Raw genomic sequence first — 27,500 nt, 5'->3', positions numbered from 1 at the left:
GATACTTGCTTAATGCTGGTAATGATGCTGAGATTCAGATACTTAGTAATAAAGGTGCAATTAATGTTTTAATATTTACTTTTAATCTGTCCACAAAGTATATTTTATTTTTAACAATAAGGAAAAATACATCTTGAAAAAAAATCCAATATAGTCCACAGCAAACAAAATACTGCAGAGAACAAAACACTCTGTCTTCTCCACTAGTATAGACTACTTAGATGTCTTCTCCACTCCACTAGTACAGTATACTGAGACATCTTCTCCACTAGTACAGTATACTGAGATGTCTTCTCCACTCCACTAGTACAGTATACTGAGATATCTTCTCCACTCCACTAGTACAGTATACTGAGATGTCTTCTCCACTCCACTAGTACAGTATACTGAGATGTCTTCTCCACTCCATTAGTACAGTATACTGAGATATCTTCTCCACTCCAGTAGTACAGTATACTGAGATGTCTTCTCCACTCCACTAGTACAGTATACTGAGACATCTTCTCCACTAGTACAGTATACTGAGATGTCTTCTCCACTCCACTAGTACAGTATACTGAGATATCTTCTCCACTCCACTAGTACAGTATACTGAGATGTCTTCTCCACTCCACTAGTACAGTATACTGAGATGTCTTCTCCACTCCATTAGTACAGTATACTGAGATATCTTCTCCACTCCAGTAGTACAGTATACTGAGATGTCTTCTCCACTCCACTAGTACAGTATACTGAGATGTCTTCTCCACTCCATTTGTACAGTATTCTTAGATGTCTTCTCCACTCCATTAGTACAGTATACTGAGATATCTTTTCCACTCCACTAGTACAGTATACTGAGATGTCTTCTCCACTCCATTAGTGCAGTATACTGGGATGTCTTCTCCACTCCACTAGTACAATATACTGATATATCTTCTCTAGTAGTACAGTATACTGATATTTCTTATCCAATAGTACAGTATACTGAGATATCTTCTCCGGTAGTACAGTATACTGAGATATCTTTTCCAGTAGTACAGTATATTAAGATATCTTCTCAAGTAGTACAGTATACTGAGCCGTCTTCTCCAGTAGTACAGTATACTGAGATGTCTTCTCCAGTAGTACAGTATATTAAGATATCTTCTCCAGTAGTACAGTATACTGAGCCGTCTTCTCCAGTAGTACAGTACATTGACATATCTTCTCCAGTAGTACAGTATATTAAGATATCTTCTCCAGTAGTACAGTATATTAAGATATCTTCTCCATTAGTACAGTATACTGAGATGTCTTCTCCAGTAGTACAGTACATTGACATATCTTCTCCAGTAGTACAGTATATTAAGATGTCTTCTCCAGTAGTACAATATATTAAGATGTCTTCTCCAGTAGTACAGTATATTAAGATATCTTCTCCAGTAGTACAGTATACTGAGATGTCTTCTCCAGTAGTACAGTACATTGACATATCTTCTCCAGTAGTACAGTATATTAAGATGTCTTCTCCAGTAGTACAGTATACTGAGATGTCTTCTCCAGTAGTACAGTATATTAAGATGTCTTCTCCAGTAGTACAGTATATTAAGATGTCTTCTCCAGTAGTACAGTATACTGAGATGTCTTCTCCAGTAGTACAGTACATTGACATATCTTCTCCAGTAGTACAGTATATTAAGATGTCTTCTCCAGTAGTACAGTATATTAAGATGTCTTCTCCAGTAGTACAGTATATTAAGATATCTTCTCCAGTAGTACAGTATACTGAGATGTCTTCTCCAGTAGTACAGTACATTGACATATCTTCTCCAGTAGTACAGTATATTAAGATGTCTTCTCCAGTAGTACAGTATATTAAGATGTCTTCTCCAGTAGTACAGTATATTAAGATATCTTCTCCAGTAGTACAGTATATTAAGATATCTTCTCCAGTAGTACAGTATACTGAGATGTCTTCTCCATTAGTACAGTACATTGACATATCTTCTCCAGTAGTACAGTATATTAAGATGTCTTCTCCAGTAGTACAGTATATTAAGATGTCTTCTCCAGTAGTACAGTATATTGCTAATACAGTATACTGATGTTCTTCTCAACTAATACAGTATATTGATGTTCTTCTCAACTAATACAGTATACTGAGGTTTTTCTCCACTAATATAGTATACTGAGATGTCTTCTCCATTAGTACAGCATACTCCATTCTCAATTAGCATACAGATCAACCTATGTATAAAAGTCACCCAAAATATATCTCATGTGTGGTCTTTTTCAGCTGGTGTTTTTTTTAATGTAGAAGTAAAGTACCTGCATTAGTGCACTTGTTTGATCTTTTCTTAAAATTAATTTATATATCTTTTATGTTTTCCAGCAGAATTTGTGATGTAAGTGTTACTACTATTACTAGGTGTTAATAAATCTTGACATAGGCTTCATGTCCTGTGGATCAATACCAAAGCAATAAATATTCACTGAAACCGAAGAGTACAACCATTATATGTGATTGCTAACTAGATCTTTTTCAGGTTTTCAATGTGATAATCAACGAGATATTTTTCAGGTTTCAAAGAATTGGTTTTACTAATGCATGAATCTACAGTGTTGTGCTAGTCACAGAATGTCTGATAATGATCTTCACACTGCAATATTTCCCACAACACTACCTCAAGACAATACCTACGTGTATGGTGTGCAGGAAGAAATCACCATGACTAACAAAGACTCTTGAAATCAAATACATGTTCTTGTTTAGACTGACAACAAAAATATCTTAGGATATGCTTTCTTAAAAACTATAATGCTATAATCCATTAAAATGTTGCTTTGTTTAACAACACAACTACAGATATTGATTTATCAATCATCGGGTATTGGATGTCACACATTTGATAATTCTCATATATACAGTAGAATCTTGTTGGGTCGAACTTGGAAGGGTTGAATACACCGCAACACTCAAACCAAACAGAAAATCCAGAGTTACATTTTCATGTTGTTGACTGAATGATTGGGTCAAACTACCCGATGGGTTGAACACTTTCTCAAGCAGTGACAAAATTCAAGCAAACGGGATTCAACTAACATTTTTCCATTAGAAGCAAGGGATGTTTTATATGCACTTTTCCACAGAAAGGACAGCACATACCACAGCCTTTGAGATACCAGTCATGGGGTATTGGTTGGAGTGATAAAAAAACCAATCAGAGAACTGGTCCATCATGGCTGTTTGACCTTATAACCCAACACCTCAGGTGATTTCTCTACTGACTGAACTAGATCTTGCCCCTTATAATTCACAAATATAAACAGGCTCAAACCATCTTTGAAACAAACAAAACATTCCTCAAACACAAAATCAGTTGCAGCATTATTATGAATAAGTTTCATTTATTAAATAATAATGTTTTTTCAAAGATCAGTCTCACTGCCTAAGACAAAACTTATAATTTATTACTCAGTTATCAGGAAGTTCTTTTTAGTATGTCAGTTTATGACAACATAATATGATAACACTGTCAAGTTCACGTAATGTTGGTCAATGACCCATAAATATCTCAAAGTGGTTTTATTAAAGAGGAGAGCTGCTTGTTAAGCTTATTTGAATTACTTACAAATACATGAATATTCAACAAATTTAATTTATTGTTAACATGTTATTATTAAAATAATAACCCTCAGTGTTCAGGGCTAGCTCTGGGTCCACAAAAAATTTCACCAAGTTATTTATCAAACTTCAAAAAATGCACAAACCTGGTTATTTTCTAACAAAATAGAAACATTTTCATGAAATTATTTCGCCAAATTAAAATAAAATTTGCCAGTTGTTTTTAAAATTTGCAGTTGTCAAATTTTGCGAGTGCCAGAGCTAGCCCTGGTGTTATCCCAAGAAAACTGATAACATGGAGTTAATGAAAACAGTTCTTTAAGGAAGGAACGAAGGAAATGTTTTATTTAACAACACACACAACACATTTTATTTATGATTATAATATGGCATCAGACATATGATAAAGGACCACACAGATATTGAGGGAGGAAACCCGCTGTCACCACTTCATGAGCTACTATTTTCGATTAGCAGCAAGGAATCTTTTATATGCACCATACCATAGACAGGATAGCACATACCACAACCTTTGATGTACCAGTCATGGTGCACTGGCTGGAGCGAGAAATAGGGCAATGGGCCCACTGACAGGAATCGATCCCAAACTGACTGCGCATCAAGTGAGCACTTTACCACTGGGCTACGGCTCACCCCACAGTTCTTTAAGGTTAACTTTATAATAAAATTATGAACTATGAGTTGTACAGTTTAAATCTATTTTACTTTATACTTTGTATTCCCAATAATGAGTCAAGTGTTATTCCTACTCTTGCTTTCATGTGCTGCAAAGTATTAAAACAAATAACTGCGTTAAACATTCCAAAGATTATCAGAAAACAAGGACGTCTTATATGTGATGTCCTTCTACTATTTTCAGCATATACACTATACAGCAAATCAAACAAATTATATCACTATTCAAGAGAAAATTACACTAACTACGTGTAAGTCACTTCAAAACAATTAACTCTTGGTCCTTTTTCCTTTTATCCCAAAATGCAATCTTAATGCAGGATTTTCAATATTGTTTTGATAAAATTGAAATAGTCTTTATTGAAAATGAAAACATACCTAATGTCGTCTACTGATATTTGACTACAATTTGGCAAAACATTTTGTGTTTGTTTTAACTTTATTATAAAATTAATCAGTCCTTTTTAATGTGTTTTATCAGGATTTTTATTTGTAATCACAAGCTATCATGTTAATTTGCTATATTATTTTAATTATTAAAATAGGCTGAATTTTAATGTAGATGTAAATGTATGTTTTTAATCAAGAATAAAGAATAAAGAGAAAAAAGAATAAAAATCACACATTTGTTTTTACAAAAATATCTTCAAATTATTGTAGGAGTTAGAAATAATATTACACAAATGAAGTTAATTGGGTTACCACAATACTTTTTTCCCTTTTAGCCTAATAATATCATGTTATGTTTAGTACACACCTATCTAACATAACTAATAACCTAAGAAATACAATAAAACACTGGGTCATGCCAAAATACATGTAATAATTTTATTTCAGACATATTCTTCTAATTTCTTTATCAAACAAATATCTGTTTCAATGACGACAAAATATATTTCACAAAGGACCCCATGACTGCACAGACTGATAAACTATCTGTGTTAAATGAATTCTGTATGAATGTCTTTTGACCCGCAATCATTCGTATAGATGACTTTCAATAATTGAACATCATACAATGAAAGGCACAGTCACAGAGTGAGCCACAGATAATGGTTTCCAATAGATTTTAATATACAGTGCCCCCTGTGTAGCCAAAGAACACACACATGTACGCTCTGCATAGATACCTTTCAAATGGCCTGAAAAGACTTTTGCAGAAAGAACCAAATGCATGACAAAACAGTCTTAAAGATAAAGTCAAACAGAATTCAATATTGGGGAGTGTATGTTTGAGTGATGGGTAAATATATACACAACATAACTCGCATATAAAAATTGATATTTCCAGTCATCGGCTTTAGTCTGACCAATGAATGACATCACACTATAAACAGTGGCTTAGAGTACATTGAGTTCTACTTAAATTCAATGTCAAGGAAGTGTTTCTAGTCATGTATAATTCATGCATATGTAAAGTTGGAGTGTTTCTACCATCCTAAGTTACCTGGATAAATACAGAATTGTTATATTGCTTTGCGACTGGTTGTTGTGGCTTGGACATGGGTGTGAAAATAAATTACAAAATTGTATTGTGTGAGAACAGAAAGGCCCTGTGTTACTTTCTGTCAGACACCCAAAACCTCAAGGTAATTCATCCAACCCACTGGTGAAATGGTATGAGTTGGGTCATAGTAAAGTAAAATTTAGTTTATTTAAGATGGCCTGAAATTGCCAATGCTCTTGAAATCAATCCTTTCAATTTTTAAAACACAAATGTTAAAATAATATGTGGAAATTCAAAATTAAGCTTTTAGATAATTGTTTGCCTATTTTCAGACCACTAAATCTGAAATTACATTCAAGTAGAGATCCAAGATTGAAAGTATTGTCTTTTTACATCTTTTCAATTCATTATTCTTCCTCTTATCATAACAAGTCTTTTTATTGTCACAAATGTTTTTGATATTGATTTACTGATGCCTTTGTCTCAGAACAAAATAATAGTCAAAGCATATGGTTGCCATCTTGAATTTTAAAAACATTTCTTAATTGTTCAAGACCATGTCCTTTAGACCTGAACTAATGGTGTGTGACAATAACCAAGACAATTTTCAACAATAAATGGTAGAATAACACAGCATGACCAGAAACTTTGTTCATCCAGTGACAAGAATCATATTATCTTGGTGGATAACAAAATGCACACAATATATTTCATATCACTTGAAATTCATTATCGCTGTCCACCCTCTGATTTGAATCGAGTTATCCTGGTGGATTACCTTGCTCACTGACAACATACATATTATATATTACTTGAAATTCATTATCTTTGTCCACTGGCTGATTTGAATCAAGTTACCCTGGTGGATTACCTTGTTCAGTAACAACATATGTACATATATAAATACATCACTTGAAATTCATTATCTTTGTCCACCCACTGACTTGAATCATGTTACCTGGTTGATCACCTTACTCAGTGACAACATACATATTATATATATCACTTGAAATTCATTATCTCTGTCCACCTGCTCATTTTAATCATGTTACCCTGGTGGATTACCTTGCACAGTAACAGCAAACTTATTGCATCACTTTTTATTCACTGTGTTCCAATGATTAATCCATAATCCAAAATTGTGGAAAATGTTAACAGCAATAATTCCTACAGCCTAGATGATTAAATACATATGAAATCTGCTGGGTTTTGTTTTGTTTTCATGATACAATATGAGAAAACATACTGAAAAGACCTGTATTAAATGGTAAAACTATCAAAACTAGTAGTTTTCTCTGGTGAACATGGTAATACCCATAATACATAGTCATTATACATGTAGTTCAAATCCTTCCTATGTTCATATATATTCGCAGAAAAAAGTTCCTGTGCACCAAATGATTGCATATAGAATATAATTTACTTGAAATCTGGTTATAAAAATTTCAGTAACTGAACATGTAATCACTCCCATCGATATTCCAGCATTGTCCAGTCAATTGCACGAACTATTCATACTTTGTGATCACACTTTGCATTACTAGCATTCTTGGTCATGTGCTCCTGTTTGATGTCATTTTTCTTATCATTGGACTTTAAAACTATTGTATGGATTCTCATCACTCAGAAATATATTTTTGTTGGTATCTGATCGTCGTCAGTGTGATGCCACGCCTCCCAGAAAATGGACTCCTTCGAACGATGGGTATGATTGAGGTTAGAACGGCACAAACGCTGTTGCTAGTAATTTTGGTATTCATTGGTGATCATCAGAACACTATGCAATATCTGTGGAGATGTTCTCGACAGTTTAGGGGTACTAGGGATCTTCCATGTTTAGGGAGTCAACACATGACGCCACGTCAGCAAATCGTCAGTATTAAGCGGGTGCACATATGGAATCATTTGGAAATGATACGTTTAACATCCTAATGCATCTCTAAGTTAAGGCCAATCAGTGGAAGAACTGAACGCAACTGATTAGGTGATAACAAAGTATGACCATGACCGTACATCAGTACTTTGTTCTGTTACATCATCACCGACGGCGCACCAAACATTGTGTAGACAGTACTTCAGGTTCAGAAGGCAGGAGATGATCACCATACTTTTAACAGATAAATAATACATCTATGTAAATCACAATATTTTTAGATTTTAAAAATATATGTCCTACTGAAATTTTAATGATACACAGGAACTTTTTTCCGTGAGTATATATTCAAAATGCTTCAGTAATTGAAAGTCAAATGGTTGTTTCAAACCAATAATAATCTGTTTGTGTTGTTTAACGATACCACTAGAGCACACTGCTTTATTAATCATCGGCTACTGGATATCAAACATATGGTTATTTTTACAGTCATAGAGAGGAAACCCGCTACATTTTTCCATTAGTAGCAAGGGATCTGTTCTATTCACCATCCCACAGACAGGATAGCACATACCACGGCCGTTGATATACCAGTCATGGTGCACTGGCTGGACCAATAATAAGTGAAAGGCTGTTCTCTTCCAGTTCAACATTCGTTTCTACACACCCACTTTCAGGTACATTCTACTCAAAACAAACTAAATACTCTCCAATCAAAACAAACTAAATAATAACCAATATACAGTGAAACCTCTCAAAACAGGACCCTTTGTAAACCAGAATTCCTCCAAAACCAGACATTTTTCACAGTCCTTTTTTAAAAATCAGTACAGAAAATAATCTCTCTAAACCAGATACCTCTTAAAACCGGACAGTTTATTTGGTCCCGAGGGTGTCCAGGTTAGAAGGGTCTCACTGTAGTTGCTTTGTTTTTTAAACCCTGCAGACTCACCACCCATACATCAGTTAATAAATAATAAATACATCAATCAGTAAATGTCTTGGGTGCCACTTTTTGGAATATTTCTGTAATTTTACTAACCATGTGGTTCACAATGAATTATGATGTTATAACACTTGACATTGTTTATTTTAGTTTTGTTTTGATAACACTTACCAATTACCATACAGAGGTTTAACAAACAGATACTAGCCTCAGTGGTGCAGTGGTTAAGCCATTGGACTACAGGCTGGTAGGTACAGCTGAGCTCCAACCCATTAGTGAGTTCTTAAGGCCACTGCACCCTCTTCTCTCTCACTAACCAACTAACAACTAACCTACTGTCCTGGACAGACAGCCCAGATAGCTGAGGTGTGTGCCCAGGACAATGTGCTTGAATCTCAATTGGATATAAGTACCAAAATAAGTTGAAATGGAAATAAAATGAAACAAACAGATTTAAAAATATTTTTCCACGAATCCAAAGAAGCAATATGACAAAACACTGCAATTAGACATAATTACATTGCTTATTATATGGTTAACAACTTAAAACTACATATTTATATGTCTGGCTAATCCCAGTCAAAAAAATAAAAAATGTTATCCCATCTCGTAAATTGTATGAGTGTATGAAGAAATAAAGGAGAAGAAATCTAATTCACCTCTTTATTGGTAAAGCAATCATCTATTGATTACTCAACAGCTAAATATTATAAATACAAAGAGTGATGGTAACATTTTAACACAATTCACCACTATTAACATTGGCTAAAATTTATTTTAGGGATCATCACAAATATATTAACAAAATACTGAACAGCCAGACGAATGACGACATATATGAAAGGTAATTCTAACTCCTGAAATCTAATTACAGATGTTACCATGCAAACATGACATTACATACCTGTTATATGTTTGCTTCATCTTTTTGCATGCTACGTAACTCCCATCTTTAATATTTTGGCACTTTAATACCTCTGAAAAGGTACCTTCTCCTTTTTTGCCTAGTATCCTATATTCTGAAAGGAAATAAACATATGAATTAAAAATATTTCCAGGTGCATGTGCAGGACATTGTGCAGGTGGTGTCTAAATTGTGGCAAGCGAAACCCCCTGCACATGTGCCCGATTCCACATTATAAATATTAGCATACAGCTAACAAAGAAAGAACTGGATGGTATGCTATCACAAATTCATGCTGTTTCCACACTGATGTGTGTACTCAAGGGTTAAACAATATTACCACTGGTATCACCACACCCACAAAACTGTGGATATCATAAATGATATTGTAATCAGGAGATATCTGGGGGTTAAATGACAATGGAGGCATTTTTCATGTTTTTCATTGCTTTCCTGGTTTGTCTGAAGGAGGACTGCCACTACCAAGCCTGGACTGACAAATGTGACTAAAAAGGCTGTATTCCTGCACAAGACAGAGTTCAAAACAATGTTTGAATCTTTTACTGTTGAATAAAAACACAAGACCTTTACTGCCAGGTTATCATCCACACACTAATCACATATATACTGATACATTACTGGCATTCAGTCCCATGTTTCATCTCTGTATCATATACAGAATTAAATTTGGTCTATAATACCACTAGATAAACACTATTCTTACCCCAGTAGGCACTAATAACACGACAAAATTAAATTTATAATCTCTTACTGAAACATTATTATGCATTGGTGTATTATAATGTACAATATTATTCGATGATTTTATTTTTACAAACCAATAGCTTTGCCGGTACTACATATGATGTCATCATGATTTGGCAAACATAGCCTACACAATGACATCACATACTTTAAAGCATTTTGAATTTATGTCTCTCATTTTTATTGTTAAATTTGTAATAAAATGCTTTTAATATAATTAATTACAGTATTTTGGCAGAATAAATATAACTTTGGTTTTTAAAAATTATCTGTGATTGTGAATAAAATACAAAGTCATAGCAATACGCACAAAAGTGTGTAAAGTTGTTCACATCATTTCTATATAAATGTAGTCATAATGAAAATAGAAGTTTCTTAAAGAACAAAAATGTCTAAGGTAATAAATAGAATAACAAACTCAGTACATAGAGGATTCATCATGAGTATTTTTTAATGTAAAAAATATCAGCCGAGTCTATGTTAATCGGTATTGGTCAAGGCTCTGCTGAGACAAATACTGATTAACTAGATGAGGTTGATATTTTACGTATTAAAAAACATGAGTAGCGAATTCTATTTATCCTATAACACTTCTAAAATAACATTTTCATTCGATATTTAGTAAATCACAGTACTAAAGTCACCGCCATCGATAATATGACGTCATCGCAATTGGTACAAATTAGTTTGACGTCACACATTTTAAACAAATCATTGAAAACGTTACGCCCAGGTACATGGGTCTTGTTGGCTTGTATGCAAATGACCCATCCACAGCAACACATTACCTAGAGATCTTGCAAATTTGCATACCATTATTAACCGGGTTAATAAAGTAAATTATCACATGGGTTTATGACTTTAATATCATGGGAAAGTTATAGGATAAAAATTATTATCAAATTATTTTACTTGGGACATACATTAGATAATAACTGGTAACTTGGTTATTACCCTCTGTGTATCACAGTTTGAATTAGACTGAAAGAATTCAGAATAAGGAAAGAAATATCTTACTGCAGTTGTTAGGTACCGGGTACATCTAATATTGATGTATAAAATAAGAAAATATACCTGAACTCTACAAACAGGCTACCATTTTCAACTGAAAACAAACGCTATTACTTCATATGTGCTAAATCATAGTATGAGCTATTAACATGATAAAGAAATAACATTTAAAATAAACAATTAGAAGAAAAGCAGTATGGCTTGTTTAATATATGGGTTTTTTTCCATAGACAGAACATTGAGCACAATGGCTTGTTATACACTGATTTGGAAGGGGTGGCAGGAATTAAAACAGAACACAGATTCTCCCATACACCTGGTTTCCTTTTTGGAATGTTCAGGCCTCTGATAACAAATAAAATCCAGGTAATCCATTTCGTTTTTGCATAACCTTTCAATTCTAAAAATCCATAATTTATTTTGTAGGAAAAAGTTAACTGTAATTTTTCTCCAGTTAGGATCATGGAATTAATGTAAATTTGTTGGGATTGGGGGTTATTTTCATATGTACATAAAGAAAAAAAGATATTAAATAGTTATTAATGGTAAAATTAACCATTTTAGGGTCTATCCTTTTAAACACGACAATAGGTGCATGTTCCTAATAATTAAAAAAAAATATTTATGCTCATATAATATTGTGTAATTGAAAGATGATCAGCTGGTGCAAACTGATTATAACGAATGATCAATCATGAACTTCCAATCAATTCCCAACACTTAATTTCATACATATGAAAACGTATATATAAAATGAAGTGTTTAGCAACTACAAACATTAGTACAGCCAGAAGCATAATGAATATACAGACACTGATATTGTAAAAAAAAAAAAAATGTATTTAACAGGGGCGTAGGCTAGGGGGGTTCAAATGAACCCCCTCCCCGGCTGAAGCAAATGGTCCGCTTTCAGAACTAAAACACAGCTTTATACATATGGAGTTTCTGGTGGTGCAAAAACAAAATAGAAAAAGGTCCACTTGGTTCATATTCGACCCCCCCCCCCCCCCCCCCAGGTCCAGATCAGGCTTTGCCCCTTTTTAACATGTAATATTAGTTGTTAATAATGCCCTGTTACAGACATTTTACAATGGCAGCAAACACAGGACAGTTCCTTTAAAATGATGGCCCCAGGAACTAACCACTGAAGTAAATCCAGCTCTTAAGTCTGAATAGGTGACAACCTCTTGACGAAATGTATACATTATGAATTGGAAATGTTTTATTTAACGACGCACTCAACACATTTTGTTTACCATTATATGACACATAAATAGGCTCATTCTAAAAATCCATGGACATACCTATGAAGGTAGAGGCAGTTGCTCCCCCTCCCACCAAAACAAAATAAAAAAAGTGTACTTTAGTTTAAAAAACCTGTACTCTGCCCTGATTCTTGCTTAACTACCTGCCCCCCCCCCCCCCCCCCCCCACACACACAGGGTAAGCCATGTATATTTGAGATTTTCCAACTGTAATGTTCTTCTTGTTTTTTCTCCCATTCGTTTTGTGAAAAAAGATTTGATAGATTTGACTATACTTTATAGTTCATATTGACTTTATATTTTCTACATTATTTGGTCTTTTAAAAAAAAAAAAAATTAAATAAAAATTATCTGTTTAAACGTCAATTAACAAATTTCATAGAATAAAACAGAAATCTGAAATAAAATATTTTTAATGGAATATTCGGTTAACCTGTTAGTAACCGTTTACACGATATGACATTAGTATGTACCGGTAACGATTTCTGTAATAAGACTACTAGCTAGTATTAATTAGTATATATATGATACTTACTTTCTAAAAGGAGGTTCATCCGGGCGATGTTTGTTGTGACATCGATCAATGAACAAAGGAAAAACACACATGTACGTGAAATATCCCACAGTGGGTATTACATACTGAAACCGTTATACTCGGGCTGCGAGGAATGCAATCACAGGTAGATCCTCACTACTGCACTGGCTCCTGTCAACACTTGTCAAAAGACGTGTCCGTCACAACACGCGCATATTCGCGCCACATTGCCCTCCGTCGAATCCCTTGTACATTCTGAATCCTAGTATTTCGAAGACTGTTGTGTTTTCATTGCATAATTTATGAAATATTTCATGTGCTGGTCGGTAACACCAAAGACAAAACCAGCGGTAACGGCATGATCACTGTGCTATATCACCAGTGTACAATATCGGTTGTGACTCGCTAGGGGTCGTATCAAAAGTGTTTAAGGCCAGTCAGCCGTGTAAAATCGAATTTTATACTTCAATACTTCAATGATGTGAGACAGTACATTGATTTAACTTCAGTATCGATGTTATAAAAAAAAGTAATTAAAAGATTATAAATTGTTATGACTTTATGCTGACCTCGTCTAACACCACATCTAATTTAGCTCTCTCTTACACACGATCAATACATTATGCTTACATTACATAATGTCTTGAGCTGGCACTAATTCCAGAAAGAAAAGTAATTGATATAATCGGTAACAATAATAACGGTTTATATAGGTAGGTATTGAGTTCGCACCCTGGCACAGGCTCCCACTCCTAATTACGTTTTAATGGTCCACAGGCGCATGTACAAGGGGGTGGGGGGGGGGCGTGTTCGGGTGTCGAAACCCCTCCATGCTCAAACAAATTGTTTGGGTTTTTTTCAGTATAATTTCTGGGGAAGCATTACTCGACCCCCTTATAAACTTCTGTCGCCAGTCTAGACCCCCCCCCCCCCTCAGCGCAGCGCCGGATTTATATGGGGGCAAAGGGGGCAATTGCCCCGCCCCCCCCCCCTGCCAGAGGGTAGTGGATATCGAACATTTGGTTATTTGACATATAGTCTTAGAGAGGAAACCCGCTACATGTTTCCATTAGTAGCAAGGGATGTTTTATATGCACCATCCCACAGACAGGATAGCACATACCACGGCCTTTGATATACCAGTTACCGTCGTAGACAGACAGGCAAGATATCTGAGGTCGAACCCCCAGTACCACTCCACCCTTAACTCGAACAAATTTTTTATTTTTTATTTCCAATACATTTCCCGGGGGAGCATGTCTCGACTCCTTCGTATAAATTTCACTCACGACAATCTGGACCGCCATCTAATAAAACTGCATATGCGCCTGCATACATGTATAAGATGTCACCATTCTGGAAGCGGGGGATGAATTTCTCTGAACACTTTGCTTCCATAAGGCACTGTAATTATGTAGCATAAACAAAAAAATCATTAAAAAAATCAGAGAAACGAATCACCACCTGTTATCCTGCTAAAAGGGAGACAACAATAATACTACGGAGGCCCATATGGAAGATTTGCCCCTAAAGGAAAATGTGTGTGTGCGTACGTGCGTGCGTGCGTGCGTGTGTGTGTGTGTGTGTGTGTGTGGAGGGGGGTTCCCAGCTAAAAATCCTATAGAGGAGTCTGTAATTAATAAAATAAAGTAAATTAGATGTATTACAACTATACTAGATGTACATACAGCTAGTATAGTACATTGAAATAACAAAATGACGTTATTATTTCTTTCTGTTTTTCTTTCTTAAATTCCATGTAGTCAACAAAATAGTTAACATTAAAGGGACATTCCCGAGTTTGCTGCAATTTTTAAGATGTTATCGACTAACAGAGACTTTTTAACGATTGTAATTGCATATCAAATATATTAGTGGCTGTATACTAAACGTGTTTCTGATCGTTATACTATTTGTACTAAGTTACATTTCATTTTATTTCCTAAAATATTTTTGTTCGTACGTACGAAATTATTTGAAGAAAAAATCCAGTTTGGGCTCCTTAGAAATATTAAGACGACCAGATACACATTGAATATACAGACACTGATAATCTGAACAAGAAAATATATTTTATTATGTAAGTTTAATGGTAGAAATATTTTATTAGTCGGAAACATCTTACAATGCAGCAAACTCAGGAATGTCCCTTTAATATTTAATACGTCTTTACTTGTCCTTATAGCCTAGTATATGTCTGACATAGTTTCTTTACGCACGTTGAGGCGCTCCCTGAGAAAGGCTCAAAAAGTCGCAAGTCGCTATGACGACTGTATACAAAGACCGCCACATTCAGTTTTGTTTGATTACCTGAACACGCCAAAGCACACCTGTATTTGTTTCCGGCGTTGGCGTTAATATTTAATGTTTCAGAAAGAAGATGCGGGCAGGCTTAATTTACTTGGCAACTATATTATAATAATTGTGAAATGTCTTTCTGTTACTGAACCGTTATTTTACAGACAGGACCTACCGCTCAACAATGAAAAACTATCAGCATATACGATTCTTTCATATATACAGGCGGGAATGTTTTCAACTTTTAAGAATTTTAAAACAGCATTGACTTTTGGGTTGTGTTGTTTTGTTGGGGGGGGGGGGGGGGTCTTTTCTTTTCTTTTTTCCCCTTTCTCTCTTATTTTTCTTCTGTTTCGTCTTCCTTCGGTTTTTGTTCTTTGTTTTTCTTTTCTCGTTTTCTCGTGTTTGTTTTTTTTGTCACTCATTACTCGTTTCTTGTGCTGACAAAAGTAACACGCCATAACCGTATTATATTCTTGGACAAATGTCACGACACTAACGACAAATGTCACAAATATAAGCTACTGACGACAAAGGTAAAGTATCGACGGCAAAAATATATGTCAACAGTTATATACGTACATAATTATTTACCATAGCTAATTAATATATATTTATATATATAAAAAAATAACCAAAATAATAATTGTAATGATAATAATAATAATAATAATAATAATAATAATAATAATAATAAACATTCTGTGCCTTTCGCATAATTGCTATGAATATGTTCATCTTTGTAATACTTGTCATCGATACCTTATTTTATTTGTCAAGTGCGTGTGCAGTGTGATGAGGGATTGAGGATCGAACCTTCGCCCCGTTTTAAAAAAAATTTCTAATGTATTTTTTGGGAGGGAACATGACCTGACTGGTCATGGAGACATTGTGGTCGTCAGAATCCGAAAGATATGATGAACACGATTGATATGTAGTTCAATAATAATAAATGTAACATCTGTACGTGGTATGTTGATGCAACGTGGAATTAGCAACAGTGAGCCAATGTTGGCCCAACGGTCAAAACGACCATGTGCCAACGTCGGCAATCTACGAGTACGGTTTATGTGGGCCAACGATGAGCCAATTACGGTGTGCTATCTGGGTTGGTCGAGATCATAGGCTTAACGTGCACATTCAGAGCAAGCTGTTTTAGCGCACGCGTGTCATGGGTACAGGTGTCGGCCTCGGCCGGCTCCTCCGTCCAGGACAGGAAAGGTGGGGGTGGGAAGGAGGAGGGACCGCCTGCACTGGCAGGTGCAAGGGAGCACCAGCAGCCCGACCATGGTCGGTAACAGGCGGAGGGGGGGGGGGGGGGGTAATGGTGCTATGGAATTTTGAAGGAGCAAAGTAAAATGCCAAATGGAAAAGCTGCGCAATTTTGACTTAAGGAAGTTTGGCGCAATTTTGAACGGTTGGTCAAAAAGAAAGATCAAGAGCTAACATAGGTTTTGAATTTAGTGAGTCGAGAGTAGTTCGTTAATTAAACCTATATGATGTTGGGGTGACTCCCTAGGTTGCCCATAGGGCCTTTAAAAGGGGCCTGACCGCTTCTGGTCGTGGCATGACAACCCAGGGTTGGCTTCCGAAGATAGATGTTTATATACGTGGTAAATATCACGTGTCTAGAAAAATTATGCTTCAAGAAAACATCAGTTTTAGACAAAAGTACCACACAATGTGGTCAGATGATCTAGTACTTGTATCCAACTTGGCAGCAGCAATTAAGGTTTCTTCTGTTCTAACCAGTGCCTCAGACTGGTATGTGCTGTTTCGTCTGTGGGAAAGTGCATACATGTACTAGTATATGAAAGACCCCTTGCTGCTAATGTGAAAATGTAACAGGTTTCGTCTAAGGCAATTTGTCAGAATTATAGACATCCAGGAACTGATGATTAACAAAGTAGTATGGTTAACAAAAGTAAACTTTACTTTTCTTCTCTCGTTCTCTAGACAGATTGAGTCCTGTACTGGTGAACATCATTCATTCATTCATTTTTATGTTCGTGCGTATAAGCAATTAAAGTTCAAGCACGCTGTCCTGGGCACACACCTCAGCTATGTGGGCTGTCTGTCCAAGACAGTTGGTTAGGGGTTAGTACGAGAGAAGTCTGTGTAGTGGTCTTACACCTACCCATTGAGTCATTAAAACTCACTCCAGTACCGGGCTGCGATCCCAATATCTACCAGCCCTGTTTTCTGATGTCTTAACCACGACACCCAAGATGCCGGTAGTGACCATCTAACAGCCGCAGATTAAACAATGTGCTCTGGTATCGTTAAGCAAATATCCCTTTCCTTTTCCGTGGTATCGTCTTATTTATTACATCACTGTAGGTATAATCTACATGTAATTCCATTTGGCAGCCATGCTTCGAAACACACAGACATCAGTGAAGGGTCAAAGACGTATTGATCTTATTGCGGTAATCAGCGTTACACATAATGAACTACCTTTGGACTAGCATCTGTGGTAAGTACATGCATATCAGGCCTCACGCATATTATGTATACATAGTTCAGTTCAGTAGTATCCCCCGACAGGTTGACATAACTAGCAGGCGCATGTGCAGGAGTTTATGCGTGTGGAGAGAAGGAGGGGAAGGGGGTCTAGACAGCGAAGTTTTTAGGGGAGGAGGAGACATGCTGCCCCGGAAAATGCATTTTTAAAAATTGAAAAGCTATCTTGTACCCGCTCCTGATGAATATACTGTTATTGTTATTTATTAGATGTTCTTATCTGTGAGGCAGGCTTCAGATGGACGTGTGTTTTCCTTGGGAACTAGACTATTAGATATATCTGATGGTTATGCAAATGTTATGCTATCTCATACTAACATTTTTTTGATGTGATTGTAAAGTGAAATATTTAATGTTTCTGTTTTCGAAACTAAGAAACCGATTCATGATTGAAATCTATATATTAACAGGGACGTAGCTAGCGGGGAGGAGGGGGGGGGGAGAGAAAAAATCAGGAAAGCATTATAGAAACTTAAAGAAAATTATCTTCTTAACTATTTAAGGAGTTTTAGACTATTAACTACTCAGTCCCCCCCCCCCCCCAAACAAAAAATCCTAGCTACGGCCCTGATTAATATGTAATAAGATGTTAGCTAATGTAAAACTAAACTATTCTTACCATTACCTTCTCTAAAAGTTCCCATACTTATATTCCATTTTTTCCCAACAAAAACAATAAATAAATAAATAAATAATATAAAATAAAAATAATGAATAAACTGACTCTTCGATGGAATTCATATTTTAATAGGATGTTATAAGACTAAACTATTTTTACCTTTAGCTTTTTTGTAAGTTTGTATATGTATTCCGTTTTTCCTTTCCACGAAAACTACTGGTATCCATATTTAACATAGAATGGACTCATCATTAATGTCCATATGTGTCAAAGAATGTAAAACTAAGTAGAATTAAAATATTCTTACCCTTTGCTTTTCTGCAAGTTCCCATGTATATGGTTATATATATTCCAGGTTTTTTTTTACACGAAGACTACTATATGTTACATAGAATGGATTTATCAAGGGGTGCATGTTTGTTAAAGAATGTAAAACTAAAATATTCTTACCCTTTGCTTTTCTGCAAGTTCCTATGTATATTCCATTTTTCTTTACACGAAAACTACAAACCGACTCATCACTGGAGTCCATATTCGTTACAAGATTTCCATGTAATCGGCAAGAGTGACTGGACGTTTGGCACAACGTGGACAGCTAGAAAATATATTCTTTTGTGCCCATTGCCTGACCAGCTGTAAAGACTCCCAAACCGTCTATTGTGTTGGCCGATTAGTACTTTGCAGGCGATTATCTTACGAAATGACCAATCAGTTCAATAGTATACACTGACCAGTCGACATAACTAGCTTTAAAAAAAAACACACCACTGATTAAGCTATTTATTACATTTGTCCGCAATAATTACTGGTATTCAAAACTGAATAGCACATGCAGTGAGTATGATCCCAGTCATACCCTATTCATTCATTTCAACTTATTTTCGTGCTTATATCCAATTACGGTTCAAGCACGCTGTCATGGGCACACACACATCAGCTATCTGGGCTGTATGTCCATGATAGTGGGTTAGTGACAGTGGGTTAGTTGTTAGTTTGTTAGTGGTTAGTGAGAGAGAAGAAGGTGTAGTGGCCTTACACCTGCCCATTGAGCCCTTAAGAACTCACTCTGGGTTGGAGCCGGTACCGGGCTGCGAACCCTGTACCTACCAGCCTGTAGTCCGATGGCTTAACCACTGAGCCACCGAGGCCGGTCTCATACCCTATAATTACGAACTTGCATGTTCACATGAATAACACAGCGTATGGATTTTTCACTTGTACAAAGTTCACGATTTGAGATTTTTATTTATATTTCATTTATATGTAATTTGTCACAGATATCTCTTGTTGTTTAGTTCCAGCCAGTCACGACTGGTATAACAAGGCTGATAAAGGCATCAAAAAAAAAAAAAAAAAAAATTGACATCGAATAGATTAATAAACCAATGTGCTCTAGTGGTGTTGTAAAACAAAACAAATAAACAAATGATTGTTGTTTATGTCTCATTCAGTGCAAAGGGAATTTAATTGGATTATTCTGTCTATCGATGGACCAAAATACACGTGTGCGCTCACTAGAATGTATGGTTACAGTGTATGGCATGTGGATTTTATTTACATAAGTCGAGAAATTAGAAGTCCAGAAAGGTATTATGTCAAATTGTGTGATGTATATACGTTGAAATCCACCAAATAAAGTTGTATTTTAAAAAAAGAAAGATTTCAAAATAGTTAACTCTTTCAGGCATTATTTTAGTAGCCTAACTGGTTTTCGTGTTCTTTTTGTTTACATACAAAGAACACAACGAGTTGCATAGTGTTCTTCTATGAAGACGTAAGGTCGTTTGAAATTTGCTCTCAAATATATGACGTTTGGACTAGTATACTGGTACGTTAGTACTTATAATTTTATATACATACTTTGTAACTGATGTGTGATCTTGTAGAAAAGTTTTGTGCATTTCTAATGACCATTTTCAGTGTTATTGAATAATTTTTAAAATGCACGGTTTACATTAATTAATTTTCATATGTGAAGTGAGTTATAACTCACTGTTTCTACTGACAACTGGAGAACAATAGAAAAACTGCCCGGAAGCAGAACAATGGAGTCTGATTGCAACTATTCTAATGACCAAGAGGCTGATCTGGACCATAACAATAGTATAGACCAGACAACTCGGCCCGGGAGACAACTCGGCCCAAACAACTCGGACAACTCTGGGCCGAGTTATTAGACTGATAGACGGGGCATGCTGTGACACATTATATGCGTGTTAAGTATGATAGTTGACCATGTCGTAGTATTGTACTATAGTAATAATAATGCATTATACTGATAGATACCGCTAACTATATGGTCACCATTAAGAATGACAATTGTGCATGTCGTACGCGCATATCGTAGTTTCTAGAAGTATTGTACTATAGAAATAACAATAGACAAGATTGTCCCTGTGCTGAGTTGTCTCTGGACTCCGGGCCGAGTTGTCTCGCGGTGGGCCGGGTTGTCTCAGAACTCTGGGCCGAGTTGTCTCGACGTGGGCCGAGTTGTCTGGGCCGAGTTGTCCTCGGGGCCGAGTTGTCTGGCATTCGACACTCAAGAAGCCAGTCAAGTGGAAAGTGAAGTGTTTCAAAACATACACGATCAGCTTGGAAGCTTGGATAAAAATGACTTTGAACGTAATCTTTTACACATATATGAAGGTAGAGATTGCGAATTAAACCATGTGAGATGCAGTATGTATGATTATGCGAAGAGTAAATGTGAACACTTTCCTGAAGGCCGCATCTTCATAAATCAAGGCTAATATTCGTTCCTCGTATTCAGCCTTGATACATGTAGTCAAGATTACTGATATCCACTACTAGCGCCCTCTATTGGAAGAAAATTTGTAACACCGATTATGTCCCTTACACGATGACATCGCTGACCAATCACACCATCGGTAACATGTGACAATCTTGAAAGCAATATCAAAAATTAACCGCCGAAACCTTTTTTTTTAACATATCGTGACAAACACAACATGTTTCCACGGACGCTGACGCTGCCATCTTTGTTTACAATAACAACGGAATCTATAAGGAGCGTTGCGATTCGTTACAATCAGATCTCATCACATCCAATGAAATTTAAGCATTTTGTGACACGATTTCTTGACGACATGTATCAAGGCTGAATACGAGGAACGAATATTAGCCTTGATTTATGAAGATGTGAAGGCCGATGTTTTATTAAACGCGTGAAACGATCGCAAGGTGCGCGTTCTGTTTCTCAGAAATATGCTAACGACATATACATGTTATATCACTATGTCATGGGCGACGTCACCGAAACAACACTATGCAGTGATGTGTTAAGCAAGACAAGCACCCAGAGTGGCTTGTATGCAGATGACGACGCGGATGTCACCTTAAACAGCAATACGACAAACAAGACGGACTGTCACGAAATGGGTTCGACCTGGCAAGTATTGTCACTTCCATTATTAAAATCAAACAATTGATAAATGAAAAATTCCTTGTACTTTCAAATCGCCTAGATAAAATAGAAAAGAGCAAAGATAAGGAAATTGAGTTTCTAAAATCTAAACTAACTGAAAAAGAAGAACGAAATAAGATGTTAACGGAGCAAATGAACATTCACTTTGTTAATGAACAAAAGCTGACATCTGAAAATAAACTATTGAAAAGCGACACAAAAGAAATGGAAATAAAACTTTCTTCAAGTCATTCGGAACAGAGGCAGATGTCCGATCAATTCCGAATACTCGATGCAATAGTAGGAAAGGTAGACACTATATTGCAGAGGACCAAGGCATCTTATGCCTATCTTCTTTCTGCCGATATTTCTTGTAACTCAGTGTCGCCTAAGACACCGGAACGACGCACACAGCATGCTGAAAACACCACACCTTTGTCCGGAGTCATGAGTGGTGTGCAGATTGAGGAAAATTCTTCAACGATGTCGCTTACAGTTCAGACTTCTCAACAGCAGAACGGCAACGCGTCGCCGTCACCCGTAGATAAGGAGCCACACGAGACGCCACAAACAACAGACAGTTTTGATCTCAACAAACGCAATATTGATGACATTCATATTGAATTCGGCAGTGTTCATTCCTCCACAGCTGCTACTGTAGGAGAAACGATTCCCACTTTAGGGTCTAACATGGATTTATTCAGTGGTGTTAGAAAGAAGAAAACAATCAGATTTGTGTTATCCAGAATTAAAGCAGACAAACCCTTTGCCCTTGTAAGTGATGCAATCATAAAATATGCCACACAAAAACACGTTGTGGTAACGTATGTAAGATTAATGAAAACATGGACTAATAGGGCTGGTAAAAATACTAGTTACACCATTCAAATAAACATTGATGTGCACCTAAGATAGATGATTCATTTTGGCCTGACGATGTACTCTGTAGGCCGTACATCCCTAGGTCGCAAATGAATCATCACGACCAGGACTGGTCAAATGAAGAAAGAAATAATTACAATTAGCGGTACTCTAGAAGCCAATAATGAAAATAGTTACGTTTATAATACTATTAATTATTTTCACTTTCACACTTCGTATTGTGACCTGGAACATGAGAGGAGTGATGTATGGCACTCCTCACTTAGTAACATTACTAAACAATGTAGACATTGCTATTATTACGAAGCAAAAATGTTTCTTTGTAATCTTAGATCAGACTTTAATGTAGTTGTAAAATGCGACAAAAACACGAATATTTCCACCCGAGGGTTTAGGGGAGTAGCAATTATGCATCGGAAAACAGCTTATTTCCAAATTGAAAACATAGACTTACATTTTGACCACATTGTCACAATAAAAATAATGAAGTCAGATTACGAACATGTTTACCTGATAGGTACACGCCTTCCCTCTACAAATTATACAAATCAACATTATTTAAATGCTCTTGAAAATGTGTGTGAGGTGTTTGATAAATATTCAAGTGACGGTGCATGTGTGATAGCAGGTGACTTAAATGTGGATATTCATAGATGTGATTTCTAGAAATCTTACAGAGTTAGAACTCTGTTTGAGAAACTATTCAAACAGAGACATTTGGTTTCTACATCATGTATATCAACAGAACGACCAAAGTGTACATTTAGATCTAAAGACAATGCCAACAGAAGCACAATTGACTATATTTGTGTACCTGAATATATGTGTGGGTGTATTCTTGTATGTGAAGTTAACCAACTTATTCCCTATGATATATCTGATCACTATTCATTATATAGTACTATATTTATATTTAGAAGTAGAATAGATAATTTAGCTGCTAATGATGTTACGCTAAAATGGTCCAAAGCCAACGAAGATGATTTAAGAATGTACAAAACAGAAGTAGATAAACTGTTAAACTTTACATATAACCAAACACACGAATGTTACGAACAAGATATAGAAACGTATAACACAAGAATTGTGCACAGTCTTTTATATGCATCTCATGTGTATATACCACGAGGAAGATATAGACGATACTTGAAACCGTTTTGGAAACGTAACGGCTTAGATAAAGATCACCACACAATGAGAGAAAAACGTCGAGAATGGAAAAAAGATGGGGAAACCTCGAAATCCACAATCCATTTCTTATCGTAATTATAAAGATGTGTGTTCCGGAAAAACAACAGACGTTCGAAATTGAATTATAAAGATTATGTGTATAAGGAAATTGAAAATAGTTCAAATGTTGATGTGGGATATTTTTATAAAACTGTTAGGCGTTTTAGACAATCGTCTTCAACAATAAACATACTCAAATATAACGGGACTGAAGCAATAACTCCATATCAAATTACATGTTTATGGAAGGATTATTTCGCTGATCTTGCCACAGAAAATACTGAATGCCAGAATTCGGAAAAAATCAATATTGAACAACTTTTAGGCGATAGTTATTCACAAGAAGAAACAATTTTAGCTGACCTCGTGACATTTGGTGAAGTAGCCTCTGTTATTAAACCCCTTAAAAATAACAAATCACCAGGACCAGATGGCATCTCTAACGAACACTTAAGATACGCAGGAGATATATTTATGCAACATATTCAAATTCTCTTTAACCTGATTATTGAAAAAGAATATATTCCTAAAGCTTATAGAATTGGATGCACTATTCCATTATATAAACAAAACGGAAAAGACAAAAGTGACCCACGGAACTACAGAGGTATAACTTTGACATCTTCATGAGGCAAATTGCTAGAAAAAATCATTATTAACCGAATTCAACAGTGGTTCGAGAAATCAAATTTAAACTTCCCTGATCCACTTCAGTTTGGATTTTGTAAAAACAGTGGTGCCCAATTAGCTGCCTGGACATTACAAGAATGTATAAGTCATTATTCCCAATCCCAGACTGGTCTCCATGCTACATTTCTTGATAATGAAAAGGCCTTTGACCGCGTGTGGCAAGATGGCCTGCTTCACAAACTTTATAAATTAGGAATAAAATCTAAGAGCCGGCGTCTTATTAGACACTCTTATACGACAGCTTGTGCCTTTGTTGCTTTTCAGGGATGTGCTTCCGAACAATTCTGTATTACCCGTGGTGTTGGACAAGGCAGAGTTATGTCTGCTTGGTTATTTTTGGTTTTTATCAATGACTTGATGACCGAACTGAGAATGACTGGCTATGGTATAAGTATGGCACATGTAAAAATACCACGACTATTGCTTGCGGATGATACCATTATTTTAAGTGCAACAACTAAAGGTATACAAACACTGATTAATACGGTTTACTCGTATGCTACCAAATGGCGTTTAAAATATAATCCCAACAAAAGTTGTTCCATATTATTTAATAACAAACGCAATTGTAAACACTGGAAATACATTTCTTCTGGGGCAAAGTAAAATTAACCATGTTGTAGAAACGAAATATGCAGGTGTTTTATTTACCAGTAATAATTCCTGTCAGAAAAGAATTGAACGTGCATGTGAAAAAGCTACTAAAACAGTTAACTCACTGTACATGACTGGATTACAAATAAACGGTTTGAATCCTATTGCAAGCGCTAAAATCTGGAAACGAATTATATTGCCATCATCATTTTATGCCTGTGAACTATATTTTGATATCTCTGATACTAATATTAATAAGATGGAACGGGTTCAAAGACAGTTTGCCAGAAGAGCCCAAGGTCTAGATCGGCGATCGCCTAGTATTACAACCACGGCCACTCTGGGGCTATGGTCAATGCAGACCTATATTGACAAGTGTAAGCTACTGCTACTTGGACGTTTGTGCCGACAGGAAACTAAATATATATCGAAGAAACTTTTTCTTTGGAAACTTGGACAATATCTTATTGGCATAAGAACACATGCCGACTTTATAAGCGATATATTTAATGTGATTAAGAAATATAATCTTACTGATGTGATATACAGATATGTGAAATACGGAGAATTCACAGATAAACTCCATTGGCGTGCAATAGTAAACAGAAAACTAATTAGAATTTGAGAATACGAGTCACCAAACTAAACTTCATAGAACGCCTGAACGTTCCCGCTTCTATGACATTCACCCCGATATCGGTGTCCACATTCTTTGGAAAATAGCGTACGTTCATCCAAATTGTAAAATAACATTATCATCAGTTGTAAAAATAGGTAGCATGAAAACCTTTCCAAGGAAATGTATTCTATGTGATAAACAAACGTTAGATTATACTAAACATATTTTATTACACTGTGAAAAACTAATAACAGAAACAAATGCTGCTTTTGAATTACTAGCAAACATTATGTCTATTGACCAGTATGTTACAATATGTGACCAAAGTGACGAAAATCTCATGAACTGTATTTTGGGAGGAGAAAACAATGACCTGAATGGTCTTGATTTTCATCAGTGGATTTTGTTTATTTTAAGCATATCAAAATATATACATCTTTGTCGTCAGTACATCCGGTTGGATTTCTAAACTGTTATAAATAGTTATGAAGGGCATGTCCTCTCTCTCTCTCTCTCTCTCTCTCTCTCTCTCTCTCTCTCTCTATATATATATATATATATATATATATATATATAATATTAATGTATTACAGTACCTGTATTTTTGTGTTATTTATTTAATTTGAAAGTGTGATTGTATGCAATTTTCATTTATGGAGGAAATAAAGAATATCATCAAGTATGTGAGTACTCTTCAGTCTTCACCTCCACATACATAGAGGACAATAAACACCAATGTTCAACAATGACAAGGGTTTCACAAGTATGCGAGTACTCTTCAGTCTTCACATCCACATACATAGAGGATAATAAACACCAATGTTCGACAGTGACAAGGGTTTCACAAGTATGCGAGTACTCTTCAGTCTTCACCTCCACATACATAGAGGATAATAAACACCAATGTTCGACAATGAAAAGGGTTTCACAAGTATGTGAGTACTCTTCAGTCTTCACCTCCACATACAATGTATTAATGAGATTGCCTCTCAGTATAATATTAATACATTTTATATGAAGGTTCATCCGATTGCTTGCCTAGCACCATTTCAGGAGATTGATCTTAAGCCCGCCTTGGTTGAGCTCATGGCGAAGACGGCTCTTGGTGGTTGATGAGAAAACAAAAACACCACCCAAATAATATTATGCAACTTTCAATAAATTCAGTTATGGGTGACCAGCAACAATCAGTTTTGGTTTCTCTTTGAATATATATACACTTACTAGTGATGACCCGATAATGTATAGTTCGTCCCAGCATTCTATAAAAATGTGGCGGTTTTTTGGTAAATAATTTCTGTTTGGATTGACATAAGAAGAAAAGTAAAAGTGTTTTGGAAATAACAAAAAATACTATTTTTGTGTGCAATTTACAAATCAGTCGGCTCAGAAATAAATAACTTGTAATGAATTACATAGCATGAAAAAAATTCCGCCTGTTACCCCCATTATATTGATACATGTATAAAGATGGAATCTCAGCCTAGCCCAAAACCTAACCCTAAATCTAACTCCAACCCTAACAATAGGGTAATGGTCTGATATTTTAACTATTCTAGGACATTCAAGTCTTGCATTGATAAAATAGTTAGA

The 27,500-nt window shown here is 35.7% G+C and overlaps 1 protein-coding gene across 2 annotated transcripts in view; it reads right to left on the bottom strand.

Moving 5' to 3' along the window:
- Positions 1-13,675, bottom strand: part of LOC121371314 (MAPK/MAK/MRK overlapping kinase-like) — a 67,630-nt gene extending 53,955 nt beyond the window's left edge. For both annotated transcript variants that reach the window (XM_041497115.1, XM_041497116.1), the window contains exons 1-2: positions 13,029-13,675; positions 9,453-9,567 (exon numbers count right to left, since the gene is read on the bottom strand). In XM_041497115.1, coding sequence (XP_041353049.1) covers positions 9,453-9,567; positions 13,029-13,047 — 134 coding nt within the window. In that variant the 5' untranslated portion in view covers positions 13,048-13,675. The remainder of the gene's footprint in view (positions 1-9,452; positions 9,568-13,028) is intronic.
- Positions 13,676-27,500: the final 13,825 nt, after the last annotated feature.

Source organism: Gigantopelta aegis, chromosome 4 (genome assembly GCF_016097555.1).
Source record: "Gigantopelta aegis isolate Gae_Host chromosome 4, Gae_host_genome, whole genome shotgun sequence".
NCBI classification, from domain to species: domain Eukaryota; kingdom Metazoa; phylum Mollusca; class Gastropoda; order Neomphalida; family Peltospiridae; genus Gigantopelta; species Gigantopelta aegis.
This window is presented reverse-complemented; position numbering and strand designations above follow the sequence as displayed.